This window comes from Fusarium coffeatum (genome assembly GCF_003316985.1).
Source record: "Fusarium coffeatum strain FIESC_28 chromosome Unknown BRIP53273_contig_72, whole genome shotgun sequence".
NCBI lineage: Eukaryota > Fungi > Ascomycota > Sordariomycetes > Hypocreales > Nectriaceae > Fusarium > Fusarium coffeatum.
The window spans coordinates 1-13,690 of record NW_022157868.1 but is presented as its reverse complement, the minus strand read 5'-3'; the positions used below and the strand labels follow the sequence as shown (position 1 = coordinate 13,690).

At 47.9% G+C, this 13,690-nt stretch overlaps 6 protein-coding genes across 6 annotated transcripts; 4 read left to right on the top strand and 2 right to left on the bottom strand.

Annotated features, from left to right (window-relative positions):
• Positions 1 to 305: 305 nt before the first annotated feature.
• FIESC28_03381 (uncharacterized protein) lies at positions 306 to 1,241 on the top strand (the record flags this gene model as incomplete). The annotated part of the gene is made up of 1 exon (XM_031157530.1): positions 306 to 1,241. One exon carries the CDS (start codon positions 306 to 308, stop codon positions 1,239 to 1,241), a length of 936 nt encoding a protein of 311 aa, XP_031018356.1.
• Positions 1,242 to 2,270: 1,029 nt separating this feature from the next.
• FIESC28_03380 (uncharacterized protein) lies at positions 2,271 to 3,442 on the top strand (the record flags this gene model as incomplete). Its single annotated transcript, XM_031157529.1, has 2 exons — positions 2,271 to 2,423; positions 2,471 to 3,442. The coding sequence occupies 2 exons, from the start codon at positions 2,271 to 2,273 to the stop codon at positions 3,440 to 3,442; spliced, it is 1,125 nt and encodes a 374-aa protein (XP_031018355.1).
• Positions 3,443 to 3,582: 140 nt separating this feature from the next.
• Positions 3,583 to 5,253, bottom strand: FIESC28_03379 (uncharacterized protein; the record flags this gene model as incomplete). Its single annotated transcript, XM_031157528.1, has 4 exons — positions 3,583 to 3,745; positions 3,797 to 3,963; positions 4,017 to 4,096; positions 4,158 to 5,253. 4 exons carry the CDS (start codon positions 5,251 to 5,253, stop codon positions 3,583 to 3,585), a joined length of 1,506 nt encoding a protein of 501 aa, XP_031018354.1.
• Positions 5,254 to 9,074: 3,821 nt separating this feature from the next.
• On the top strand, positions 9,075 to 10,137 carry FIESC28_03378 (uncharacterized protein; the record flags this gene model as incomplete). Its single annotated transcript, XM_031157527.1, has 4 exons — positions 9,075 to 9,087; positions 9,135 to 9,476; positions 9,532 to 10,050; positions 10,103 to 10,137. 4 exons carry the CDS (start codon positions 9,075 to 9,077, stop codon positions 10,135 to 10,137), a joined length of 909 nt encoding a protein of 302 aa, XP_031018353.1.
• Positions 10,138 to 10,267: 130 nt separating this feature from the next.
• FIESC28_03377 (uncharacterized protein) lies at positions 10,268 to 10,773 on the bottom strand (the record flags this gene model as incomplete). Its single annotated transcript, XM_031157526.1, has 3 exons — positions 10,268 to 10,323; positions 10,387 to 10,522; positions 10,576 to 10,773. 3 exons carry the CDS (start codon positions 10,771 to 10,773, stop codon positions 10,268 to 10,270), a joined length of 390 nt encoding a protein of 129 aa, XP_031018352.1.
• Positions 10,774 to 12,286: 1,513 nt separating this feature from the next.
• FIESC28_03376 (uncharacterized protein) lies at positions 12,287 to 12,697 on the top strand (the record flags this gene model as incomplete). Its single annotated transcript, XM_031157525.1, has 1 exon — positions 12,287 to 12,697. The coding sequence occupies one exon, from the start codon at positions 12,287 to 12,289 to the stop codon at positions 12,695 to 12,697; it is 411 nt and encodes a 136-aa protein (XP_031018351.1).
• Between the last annotated feature and the right edge of the window lie 993 nt (positions 12,698 to 13,690).

Genomic DNA, 13,690 nt, shown 5'->3' with positions numbered 1-13,690 from the left:
TTTGAGGTGTGATACTGGCCAAGATGTTTGAGAGATCAATGGGTTGGGAGGCTGAGTGACAGTATCATAAGGCGATAAACGATCAACATCTCAGTCCAAAAGTCTATATAAGACTCTTGATTCTCTGTCTGGATAACTTCTCATCAACCAACAATCATCTCATCTCTTCTACCATCTTCTCTTTTACCTTCTCAGCCCTGGTGGCCTATTTCAATACTCAACAACTTTAATCTTTCCTACCTCTCTACTCTCACTAAGATACCCAATTTCTTTTACTTTTACCTCAACAAAAAAACATATTCAACATGCATTTCTACGCTCTTATCCCCGCTTTCATCGCCACCGCTTCTGCTCACGGAGTAGTCGTCTCAGTTGAGGGTGCCAACGGTGTCTCCATGCCTGGTCTCACCATCGCTGATGGCACTCCTCGTGACTGCTCCAGCAACGGCTGCGGTTCCCAGGCCGACACCGCCATTATTCGTGACCGCGAGCTCGGAACCGACCGCGCCAGCGCCCTCGGCAGGACCCAGGGTAACGGCCCCGTTGACGCCTCCGTCATGATCGCCAACTTCATGGGCGGTGCCGGTGCCAACAACGTTCCCACAAACAATGGCTCTGACGCCAGTGTCGGTGTTGAGGATGACATTTCTGGCCTTCAGGGTGGCCGCAACAACAACAACAACAAGCAGAAGCGTCAGCGAGGTGGTCTCCTCGGTGGCCTTCTCGGTGGTCTTGGTGGTGGTCTTGGTGGTGGTCTTGGAGGCGGTGCTGGTGGTGAGAAGGCCGACAAGCCTAACGAGGCTAGTGTTGCTGCTACCGCTGGTGATGGAGCTACCAATGGTCTTCCCACCTGTTCCAACAACGGTGAAATCACCATGACCTACCGCCAAATCAACCAAGACGGTGCCGGTCCCATGACAGCTGACATCGACGCCACATCCGGCGGCACCGACCCCGCCGCCTTCCAGTCCGCCGAAGTCGTCCAAGATGTTCCCGGTGTTGGCTTCGGTGGTCTCTCTCTCGCTACCAACACTGACTTCCCTCTCACTGTCAAGATGCCTCAGGGTATGACTTGCGAGGGATCTGTTGGTGGAGCTGACAATGTTTGCATCGTCCGTGTTCGCAACAGTGCCGCTGCTGGACCTTTCGGTGGTTCTGGTGCCTTCACTCAGTCTGCTTCTGCTCGCAAGCGTGCTATTGCTTTCCGCCTTAAGAAGCGCATGGAGATCTACCGCCACTAAGCGATTGATCTGATGGATTGGATGGAATGAGTTGGTGGATTGTATAGATAGATGATAGATGAGAATGCTTTCCTGGAGGAAGTAAATGAATACAAATGTTTATGAAATATTCTTGTTTTACCGTATTCGAACCTTTATGTTCCGCATAGCATGAGTCAATCTACCTGGAAAGGCATCATGCGACAAAACATTACTATCAAGTTTAGCAAGCCAAGAGAATAACTAATATCTCTTGGGGTGCAACGGCGAGAGGTCCTTTTGATACGAACAATTAGTAGCATTTGTTTATATCTTGGCAAAGCGCTGTCAGGTCCGTCGGGATTGGCGGTCTTTTTCCACCTTCCAATAATGGAAATATTTCTGGGGATCACCGTCCGACCTGCCCAGATAGGATGCCACCTTGAGCCGAGCTTACTTACCCCTCTCTTGGAACTTCTAGCGGGACGAAGGAATGTTATCAATTAAGCTTAAATCATAGCTGAAGCCAAATGGATCCCTCATTCATATAGTTATCCCTTCAATTGAGAGTTTCTCCAATGGTAGTGGCTGTTCCTTTGCGGTGATTATGAGTCCTTTGTATGAACCAATTGACTTGGACCTCATCTCATCTCACCACACCATCAACCACGCGGGGAACCTCTCAACGCCCAGCGTTCCTGCATGTTCCCAGGAACAAGTGCTGACCAACTTCGAGCATGTTTATCTCAATGTTTCTTTAAATCCTCCACTAGTTGACAAGAATTCATCCAAGCCCCGGCTTGGGTTACATCCCAATTGCCTCTTCAGCTTCCTGATGTGGAGTAGACGGACTTGGCACTCCAATCGCTTTCCAAAATGACCGTGCAAATGGCCTCTCAATTGACCCGTAAGAGCGGTCTAACCAACCACCGAAGGCATGGCAGTAAATTTGATAGTAGTCGAACTTTTGATAAGCGAAGATCCCCGCATGTTGAGATGGGTATATAAAGTGATCGTCTTGTCACTGGAGACTGGATATCCTCATCTCATCTCATCTCATCACCCTCCACCATGCGTTACTCAGTCCCTCTCATGGCGGCTCTCGCCGCCAGTGCTACAGCCACCGCTCCCCCACAGAAGCGCGCTGAGAAGCTCTTCACCCTCGAGACCGCCGCCGGTGAGACCGTCGAAGTCACCGAAGATGAAAAGTTCCAGATGATCGACGTAAGCACCCACCTCCTCCCATCCCCCATCGCCACTAACAACCCCAGGACCACATCCACTTTTTCGACATCACAGAATGGAAGGACCACAGCCCAGCATCCAGCCTCATGGCCCTCACCCCCTCCTACCCCACCAAACTCTCCCACCAATCCAACGTCGCAAAGATGGTCAGCAAAGTCAAGACCAAGACCATGGAGAAGCAACTCAAGAAATTCTCCTCCTTCCACAACCGCTACTTCAACTCTCGCTACGGTGTTGAGGCTGCGCAGTGGCTGCACAAGGAAGTTGAAAAGGTCATCAAGAAGAGCAAGCACCCTCTTGCTTCAGTCCGTCTTATCCAGCACCAGGCTTGGTCGCAACCTTCTATCGTTGTTTCTATTCCTGGAAAGGTGAGACTTAAGACTGTTGTTACTGGATCGCATCTTGATTCGGTTATTTCTAATGACCGTGGTGCGGGTCGTGCACCTGGTGCTGATGACAATGGCTCTGCATCCATTATGCTTCTCAACCTTCTTGGAGCCTTCCTCGAGGATGAGCGCATTGCCAAGGGTGATCATCTCAACACTGTTGAGTTCCACTGGTACTCTGCCGAAGAGACCGGTCTTCTCGGTTCTCAAGACATTTTCAACAGCTATTCCCGTCTCGGCATTCAAGTCGAGGCTATGCTGAACCAGGATATGGTCGGCTACAAGGGTCGCGACGGCATCGAGCGATTCGGTCTTGTCACCGATTTCACAAACGCTGCTCAGAATGACTTCCTTAAGCTTCTCATTGATGAGTATGCTGATATTTCTTACGAGGAGTCTACTTGTGGCTATGCTTGCTCTGACCACGCTTCTGCTCACCGAAATGGTTACCCTTCATCGTTCTTGTTCGAGACTCCTTTCGGAAACCACAACCCTCACATTCACACTCCTAATGATACCATGGAGTACGTTGACTTTGATCATGTTATGCAGCATGCCAAGGTTACTGCTGGTTTTGTTTACGAGTTGGCTCACAAGGACTTTACCGCGTAAGAGGAGCCAGGTCTGAGAATGATGATATGAAGAGACATACGATAGCATAGATGAGACCATGAAATTGTACAACTTTGTTGTCCACTCCTGCATCCGATCCCTTCCGTGCACTAACTGCTGTAAATTATGATTCGTCGCCACTACTTCTCCCGGACAACCTCCTTCAACTTAATCTTGAGTTCACTCTTCTCCCAGATAATATAGATCTTCTGATCATACCAATCCTTACTCTCAGGCATCAACTCAAGATCAAACTTCCAAAGCAAGCGCGTTAACAAGAGCCTCATCTCAACGTAGGCCAAACTGCGATACCATGTTAGCTCTTAAATTCTCACTATTTGATAGTAGGCTTACTTCTTGCCGAGACAGTCGCGAGGTCCCATTGAGAATGGCTGTACCACAGCTCGAGAATCGTTCGCATAAAGAGGATCATCCAACCAGCGCTCGGGAACGAACTGCTCTGGGTTTCTGAAGTTTTGAGATGACTTGTAGGCGGGTAATTGAGGAACAGAAACGGAAGTCTAGATCTAAAGTTAGAATAAGTTCAAAATGACATAATTTTAGAGCCACTAACCTTTTCCGGGATGTAGTAACCCTCCATGAATTCGCCTCCTTCGGGAGTAATTCGAGGAAGACCGGCGGCGACAGGTGGATCTAGAGTTCTCACGTCAGCACAAGATCGCAGCAATCAGAGGCATAGTCAGATATCACTTACACATTCGGAAGGTTTCAGAGAGAACCGCGAGTAAATACTTCAGTTGATCAACACGATTGGCAGTGATCTCGTCTTCGGAAGAAAAAGTCGTCCGGATCTCCTTGACAAGCTTGTCATACTTGTCACGATTGGTCAAAAGGAAGTAACTAGCACCACTGAGCAACGTAGCAGTGGTCTCACTACCAGCGATGATAAGCAGACTGGAGTTCTCGAGGATTTCAGGACGGGACATTCCTCTCTCATCGTTATATCGGAGAACATACGACATAAAGTCCTGACTGTTGGTATCCTTAGCATCGAGTCGTGCGCCAGCTGCATGCTCAGTGAATTGCCAATGCTCCTCTGTAGCCTTCTGCAACCTCTTGGGTGTCAACATAGGAATGTAGTCTCTGAGACCGAGACGGACCAGGGCCTGTGAGAAGCTGACGCTCTTCATGGTATGGAAGATTCTGCGAACCCAGGGGTGGTAGTTTCCACTTTCAAGACATCCGAAGGGCTGACCGAGAGCGAGGTGACCGATTAGGTCGAATGTAGCGAAGTTGTACCATGCAACCATGTTAACGGCCTCACCCTGTTGAGCCTTCTGAGTAAGACGTTCAATAAAGAGGTCAACGTAATGATTGATAAGCCCTTCCTGACCACGAAGAGCCTTTTGAGAAAACGCATGCGACAGAAGCTTGCGCTGACGCTTATGATCCTCATGGTTGGCGATGATCAGATTTGGAGCAGGCCGTTTCTGTCGGTAGGCGCGAAGGTCTTTCTCAAAGATCTTAGCACCGGCTGTCTTGTGGCCGTAAATGTTTTTGTAGGCGTCGGCGGTGATGAAGGAGACGTCGTTGGGAGCGTATCGAACGACAGGGCCATATTGGTCGTGCAGATCTGAGAGACGAGCGATCCATTGACCTCGAGTTATGTTCCAGAGGTAGGGAAGTTGAGCTGTGGCGTAGAGCTTTGGGCCTGGGACTTTGGAGAGGGGGTGGAAGAAGACATTGTAGATGGCGCGGATTGTTGTATAAAGAGCCAGTGCTGAAGCAAGAATTGCTAAACCACCGCTGAGTGTCAAAGTAGACACTAGATCAGAGTGAAGGACAGCCATGTTGGCGTCAAAAGATGATACCGTAAAGTGTCGAGTGTGAGAGGTTGCTGTGAATGATCTGATCGTTTGATGGTGGGACTTCAGCTTCTTAAAGCATTAATTCCTCCATAAAAGGAAACTGCATGTTGATAATGCACGGCTACATCAGGACGTTGATCCCCATCACAATGCAACAATGAAGCCACTGACCAGCGCCGCCTACGACTCCACGCGTCAGGTCCATCCTATCGTAGGCCCCAGATATCAAATTCCTGACTCGAAAACCCACAGATGGGGGCATCGTGTCGCATTGCGTACAACATCCCGCGGACTTTCCGTTTTATTGATCGCTCGGGCATATCTAACGACGCGAATTCCGTCCGCGCATCCGCGGGGTTTAACCAAGTGGATAACAGTTGTGAATGATCTGCATGAAAAAGTCTTGTCTTGACAATGCATTGACCATGTTTTACGGAGTTCGCTATGATGTAACCCTGTTTTGTCCGGCAATTCGTATCCAACATCCCTGTTAGTGCGGAACTAATGCGAGATGCCGTCGGCTCTTGATGAATTTCCCGCTGGACAAATTCAGCGAGATAACCTAGAGCGAAAACTACCCTATGAATTTCTGTCTTCAGTATTGAGTTTGGTTAAGCATGATGATGATTCATTCTAGAATTCAGACCAGGAAGAACCGTATTAACTATTTCAGTTTCGGGAATGTAAAACATAATGAGTTGACACTACATAAATAACGAAGTCACGCGACAGTTTTTTCAAGGGTGAGAGCATAGACCCGAAAAGTGCGATCAGAGGCAACGGTGGAAGTAGCCATTGAAAAAAAAATACACATTCAAGTCAAATCATTACTACCTTGGTTTTCCATTTTCGAAGGTCCTCAGGACTTTCCCTATCTCCCCCTGGTGGTCCACCAACGAGGAATATGCCAATCCGCTGGTAGAAACCTCGGTCATCCTTCTGCACCGCAAGTCCATCGTATAGAGTCTTTGCCTTGTGGTCGTGTCGCAATACCAACAAATAGGCACGGCCAGCCAAAGGCAGGGGAGTCGCCAAAGTATCAATGTGTATAACGCATGTCAGTCGTCGCCAAACCGGACTTCCAGCCCCGACCTTGTATCGATTGCGCTCTGGCCAAGTATTGGAGGAATCTCCGGTCTCTGTTGATTTTCCTTCACTTCCAGAATTTGCATCTTCAAGCTCAAGATCGCTTAGCTTAACCAGCGGTGCAGTGAATCGAAGTTCTTTATTTGTGGAGTTTAAGGGACTACCTTGATCATCAGCTGTGGGGAACGACTGGAGGTCGCTTAATAGAGAAGTGCAGGGCCCCATCCCCTCCCGGAAAGAGATTTCACCCTGTGATGACGCCCAAGACCAGGTAGGAAATGTGTTGATGCCCTCTATTGGTGTCTGTGGGACTTCTGGTCTCCAAAATAGGTGCTCAACGCAATGAGACCGGAACAACCCTGCGAAATATTCAAGCCCATGGCGTTCGGACAGTTTCGTTGCTATCCCCCGAATGGCTGCAAGCCTATCAGTAGAAAATGATAGGTCCATCTGAACAAACTGAGCGACTAAAGATGTCCAGGTCTTACCCACCATGTCACTTTGGTTGCACTGCAGTATCTGACATATACCTTCCGTATGCTTGTCTTCAAAGCCAAGGTCGAGTATACAGTCCTTTGTATGTCGAGTCTTGGGATAATAGGGCCGCTCGCGAAAGGATTCCGGAGTTTCTCCCTGGAATCCACCCTGACCTTCCCAGAAGAATCCTTGTGAGCATTGCCAAATCAGTCCATTGGACGTCCAGTGAAGGACACGAGGAGACAAAAGCCATTCTTGGAGACACCAACCCCTGCTAAGTAGCGAGCTTCGGAAACGCCTCCTAACGGCATGCGGCGACAGGAAAAAGACGCCTCCTGGGCTATGCCACTTTTTGTAACTGTATCTCGCTACTTGCCTTTCGGTGAGGAACCCTTCTGAGCTATCCTTTGCACTTGCTGCTGCGATGCAGCAGAGGGCGTTTGAATAGTAAGCTGCCATGTTCATCGACTCTTTTTCCCAGTCGGCTTTCACAACGTCCTCTTGCCGTGAGCCGAGATTTCTATCAGCTTGGATAATGCATACAGCATCAACCCAGAGATACCGTACGCCCATCAGTCGAGTAATGTCCATCGCGTCTCGAATTGTCTTTGGCATGTTCTGAATCTTAATCTGATCTTCTCTTTCTTCTAGGTTTGTCGTGGTTGTTCGTGCAGAATCGTTTCCCTTCCCCCATTGATAGCTTAGGATCAGGTATGCTGACCTTCTTTCATCTTGTGATAAGTCCGCTGAATTGATGAGTTTTGGTGTGGGGTGTATCTCGGACCCCACATCAATTAATCTCGTTGGCATGCGATAGTCCACCTCTTCATTTCGCGGCACGTTTGGGCACTCCGTATGTGCTCCGGGGCATACACAGGCTTCAAGCCAGGGTTTGATACTCTCGTCGAGGAGAGCACGCAAATCATTTGTCAGACCTGATGGTGTGAAGGCTGTGGAAATCTGTCAACAACAGTTTTGAACGGACCATTAGTTAGGTATAATACCTTTTATTGTTGGAACTGTCAGTGTGGGATTATATTTCCTGGCCTCCTCAGACATGGGCCACCGACGTCGAAGATCAAATTCGTGGTTTACAAAATACAAACACCAGGAATCATCTATATAATCAAGAAACCAACGCAAGGGATCGTCCCTACCGGATACTAGACCATCGTAGGTCAGGAGCAAAAAGAATGTTTGACACACCGGACACCCAGCCTCACAAGATGCTTCCAGCTCGCCAAATGATTCATAGTGATCCAAAGCCCAGTCATAAAAGCCTCTTGATCTCTGACGATGCCCGAAATCATCTAGCTTCCAAGAAATCGCAAGGCACTTATAACACAAAGTCCCCTTGAATGGAGAAATCTCTTCGCTACCAATTGATAGATGCTGAAGTTGTAGTTTAGGCTCATCCATTGTCGGTCAAATGTAGTGGGGACGATGTATTGAAATGAAAAGAGGATATGACAATGGAAGAGAGATCGGTCTAGTATCCCCGGGCTGTAAAGAACCTGAATATATACCACGTGCGCTAAATATGCGTAATACCCAATGATGCCTGATCTTACGGTTAGTCAGCTACCAGACATTGATACAGCAGAAGCGCAGGATTGCTATCAGGTTGAAACGTATCGCTTTGGTAATTATTTAGGTTCACAATCTGTGATTGCTGTTGTATTGCTTTATTTGTCAACTCCAGTACCAAATCATAAAAAAACACAACCACGACAGTTTCTAGAATCCCACACCTCTATTTTAAGGGCCATCGTGCAGCACCTTGTCTCCACATGGTATGGTCCGTCCAACAGCCCCTAGCTCCACAGCGCGTCAATTAGACCAACTGAAGACAACCACAGTAACTTGTTGTGTAAGGTCTTGAATCAGAGAAGGTTAGGAGAGAGGATAATAACAAAAAATATACCGAGCGAGATTCGGAATGAATGCGTGCCGATTGGATCACATTGAGGTCACTGTCAAAATTCTATCACGGTGCCCATATTATTTCAGTCTAAGACAAAAAAGTCAATGACGTGTTAGACGAAGCAAGCCCCATCATAAAGAGCAGGTCCTGCCGTCATTGAGAAATTCACTGTTACAAATCCGACAACGTTATGTCTTCCATGTTTTTACTTAAGTCTGCCCGTCTGCCATTCTGCTCTCGCGCAATTCCCCACCTTGCACGACCTCACTGTTTACCACCAAGATTAAATAAGTTTCAACAAATTGCTACTATCAAAATGGCTGCTATTCGTAAGTAGAAAAAAGTCTTGCATGGATCACTAGCTAACTGGTTATAGACAAGGCGAATAATGACGACCTCAAGGCTGGTGCCTTGTTTGATGTTTCGCATATCACTGCTGTCGTTACAGGCGGTGCCACGGGTATTGGCTTGATGATTACTCAAGCTTTGGTAGCCAACGGAGCCAAGGTTTACATTACCGGTCGCCGAACAGAAGTCCTTGAGCAGACCCAGAAGGTGTATGGTGATGGACCTGGAAGTATCCACGTCCTACCTGGTGATGTGAGCTCCAAGGACGAAGCTATCCGTCTGGCGAAGGAAGTTGGCGAGAAAGAGCCGAAGGGTATTCATTTACTTGTCAACAACGCTGGTATCGCAAGAGACGATGAGACTAAGTTCTGTAAGTCGAACCATGTCAATAGTCAAGATTTATGCTGACATTGTTTGTGAAATAGCTTCGGTCGGCGAGCCTGACATGACAGACGCCCAAGCTATCTCTGATCACTTCTTAAAAACGAAACCCGAACAATGGGCCGAAACACTTCAAACAAACGTCACAGGGCCATACTACATGTCCGTGGCCTTCCTCCCACTTCTCGCAAAAGGCCGCGACGCCGTCCCCGGCTATACTTCCCAAATCGTGAATGTCTCATCTATCTCCGGCGCGATGAAGGGCTCCAGCATGGGTCAACCCGCCTACGCTACATCGAAGGCTGCCGTGACACATCTCAGCCGCATACTCGCCACTCTGTGCAAAGATGTTAAGGTCCGCGTTAACGTTATTGCTCCGGGATTGTTTCCCAGTGAGATGACCACTGGCAAGTCGGACGAGGGTAATAAGAGTGAGATCAAGAAGAAGATGTCGAACCCTGCTGGACGACCTGGTAATGATAGCGATATGGCTGCTACGATCTTGTTCTTGGTTGGAAAGGGTGGCTTGTTCTACAATGGACAGATTGTCTATCCTGATGGAGGTAAGTCACAGCTGCTATGTCATGTCCTCGATGATACTGATTATTGGTTTAGGAAACACTCTTGTTCAACCCGCCATTGCCAACTAGACCTATCCATAATGACTACATATGAAGACAATGAAATACCGCTTTCCATCATGCCATTTCAATTTGCGATAGTGACAGCAAAGTAGAGACAACTTCAACAGCTGGTGCCGCTCATATACATCGCCTATATCTAGCATACAAGAACACCGTTCTCGTTGTGAACATACTCATGCGCAACCGCCGCTTCTAAAGTAGCATCAGTCACTGGTTCTCAAGATAGCTTATTGACAAACGAAGTATAGAACTTACCAATAGGGGCAGTTGCTTCCTCAGCCTTGCCATCACAAGTACAACCCAGCCAATAGATCTTCCCGCCCCACCACGGATCGGGTGCTGTGAACATGCGACAGTTGTTACAGCTGTCGCTAAAGTTCTTTCCGTCCGGCTGTACGCTCGTCAGTCCCCCCAATCTTCTTATGAAAACAAGGAATTGCTTACCGTAAGCTCCTTGCCATCATATCCAAAACATCTGTCGAGGTCCAAGGCTGTAGGAAGGTAACCTGAATTATCGTATGGCAGGCATCGACCTGAAAGCGTATTGGTACTGCTGTCGAACTTTATGTCAACGCAGCTGCGGTCAATAGCAGCGGCAGTACTGCCGAGGAGGCAAATGAAAACTGCAATTCTCTTCATCATTTTGAGATTTATGAAGAGAAGATGTTAAGGTCAGCAACAGCATTCCGTGAGTTGACATGGGCTATAAGTAATTACGGTCTTCGGAATGGTGTTGCGCTAGGGCGATCCTTCGGAGGATATGTATGTCACGTAGAGGAGACTTTGATACGTTAGGGTGTGCTTTACTAATTCCTTGTGGGAACGCTAACTTCTTGTGATGTCGGAAGATGGTTCCGTGGACGAGAAGGGATGAGAAGGATCGTAAGAAGGAGTGAGCTATGCTATTAGGAAATGCAATTCTGACATCTGACTGTCAGATGGGTGAGATCATTGGCGGCCGAAGTCCATGGCCATAGTGATTGGTCGGATAATCTAGAACACCCCAGATTCTCGGGCACAGAATCCTTTACGGACCCGAGGTTGTTAACCTCGAAGCTAAAACCGAAATGATTACTTGGTGGTATACTGTACTCGGGACACCCTTCGGCTTACTTTGCTGGATCGTTGTGGGTCGAAGGATTTCTTGCCCTTGAGAAGGATCATATCTCAGACAGCCTCCCACGAATTTTGCGGGTCATCGACCGTGCTCTAGAAGAATTCATTGCTGTGACAGGCGCGACCTTGTTATAAATGCCATCTTATTGGCCATCGCAGCTTGTTCGAGAAATATGCTGATCCACTTCAAAACAGACACATGTTTCCCTGTCATTTTAGAAATCCATCGCAGTCCTCGGGGATATCCTTGGAATGGCATCATGAGGAAGCCATACTGAGAGGGGTTCCAAGTCAAATTGCATCCCGTGCCCTTGAAACAAGATGATATTGGTCCGCTTATGCCGGCATCAGGGTCATGATGCTGTGAAAGCCGGATAAGGTGAATTTGATCATCTTCAATGAACGCGTGGCGTTATAGAGATTGTCGGTAGGTCCTTACGTGCTGTCGCGGAATTCATTGTGTATAATGAGGTTGTATTTCCTACCCCGCACCAATAGAATAAGGTTTCCGTCTCTTGGACAATCGCTCACGATAATCCACATAATGGCTTTTCTTGCCTGCATTCACTGGTAACAGGTGCCAGGACTTTTGTTGAGAAACGCCTTGAGAAAGTATATCTCCCCTTATCTTGACACTTATCGGCGATTCCGCTCATCCTATAACACCCTCATTTTCCCTCTCTTCTCATCCGATCTTCTTCCTTCCGCCACCACCAAGACCAGATTCACGTTGTAAATTCGACGTGTGAACCCACTCTCTGTCTTGCAAATGCAAGCTACAGAACACCGCCTTATCCGGAACGAATACAAAGACTTTCAAGGCGTATAGACCCCTTCCCTTGTCTGAAACTACTACCGTGCTAACGTAAAGTACAGGACTCTGCTGATCGAACTGTGGTTAGCTAGACTCACGACCAAGAACTGCTGATTCAAGTCGCCATCAGGTACAAGCGCAACTCTTTTTGAGTTATTCTGAACTGTAAGCTCCGAGGCATACAGGCAAAGATAGCACAATCATTAACGCATTTCATCAACCTAGATGGTAGCCCCCATCATCCCTGTGATCATAGCGTCCATTGGTACCATGTTTACTGGGATTTGCGCTTGGTTCAGTGAACAGTCCCATGATCTGGCGCACGAGGCACTGGTGGAGACGAAGGCGAAGGCAACGGAAGACTGGGACAAAAACGTTTGCGACCTGACTTATAGTACCGCTTTGGGTGGCAACGAATTCTACGGCTATTCCTATGAAGCAAGGGGCGATCACTTAGACTGCACGGATCTGCCAGAGAGAAAGGTTATGGAGAAGAGGGTCGAGTCTTACGCTAAAACTTGGGACTGGCGTGGCCTTCCTTATGGCTGCCGCGAAAAAACGATGGGGAAGGCCTATTGGGAAATTCGGATCAGCAACGATACAGAGCTGCACCCTATCGCCAACATCACCTGCTAGAACGATATCCCAGGATGCGTTACCACGGGACAACCGGGTTTAAGACGGGTGTTTGGCCGGTTTGAAAGACAATGGAAACGGCAATTCACAACTTGTAATCATCAGCCTCTGGGCCATGTTCTAAAGGAAGATAGCTGATGAATAATCACTCTTGACCATTGTTACTACCGAATCTTGCGAGTCCCTGTGCCGTGCTCCTCGATGTGCAGATTCGCCACGGTCATGTGTCTAGCTCGTTGGTGATCCGAGACCCTGCGAGATGTCATGCTCATCCACTTGAGAGCAGAGGCATGTTGCCACGAGATTCCAGCCATCTATCGAAATGCTGGAGGATGTTCATGAAGTGCCACCGGATGAAAGGAATCAGGGTGGGAGGGGTTTCAAGCCAACCTGCATCGCGTTCCCTTCAACAAAGGTGATATTGGTTCTCTTACAACAGTACATGGGTCATGACAGCGTGGATTCATGTCAAATCGAATGTATGTCGTTACAGAGATCGTTAGTGGGTCTCAACGAGCCACTGAGTATGTCAATAATAAACTATCTTATCTTTTCTACCGAGGGCGTAATTTAAAAACGGTGTTCCCGCCTGCTAATTCGAGGATTGTTCAAGAAAGTTATCATCACGAATGGAGTCACTGCTCCAATTTGCCAGGACTTAATAAAACTTTTTTAAGAAGGGTTCCCCTGGTTCCAACCCCTCCGAAGATCTCTCATGGGGTTCATAGTACCCTTCTTTTTCCTCCCTCCCCATTTCTCATCCTTTCACTACCGTCAACAATCACGTTCATAAGAGTCTGCCTTTTCCCGACCAGATATAAAGCTTTCAAATAGCGTAAGATCTCCCCACAATTGCCTGGACATTAATAACCCATCTTAAGGATAGGCCTCTTTCGATCGAAATTGCGACTAGCCAAACCATTCAACTCCCCCGCGATATTTCTGCACACATCGTTCATTGACAAAGTGCCCTTGACCTAAAAAAAAAAAAAA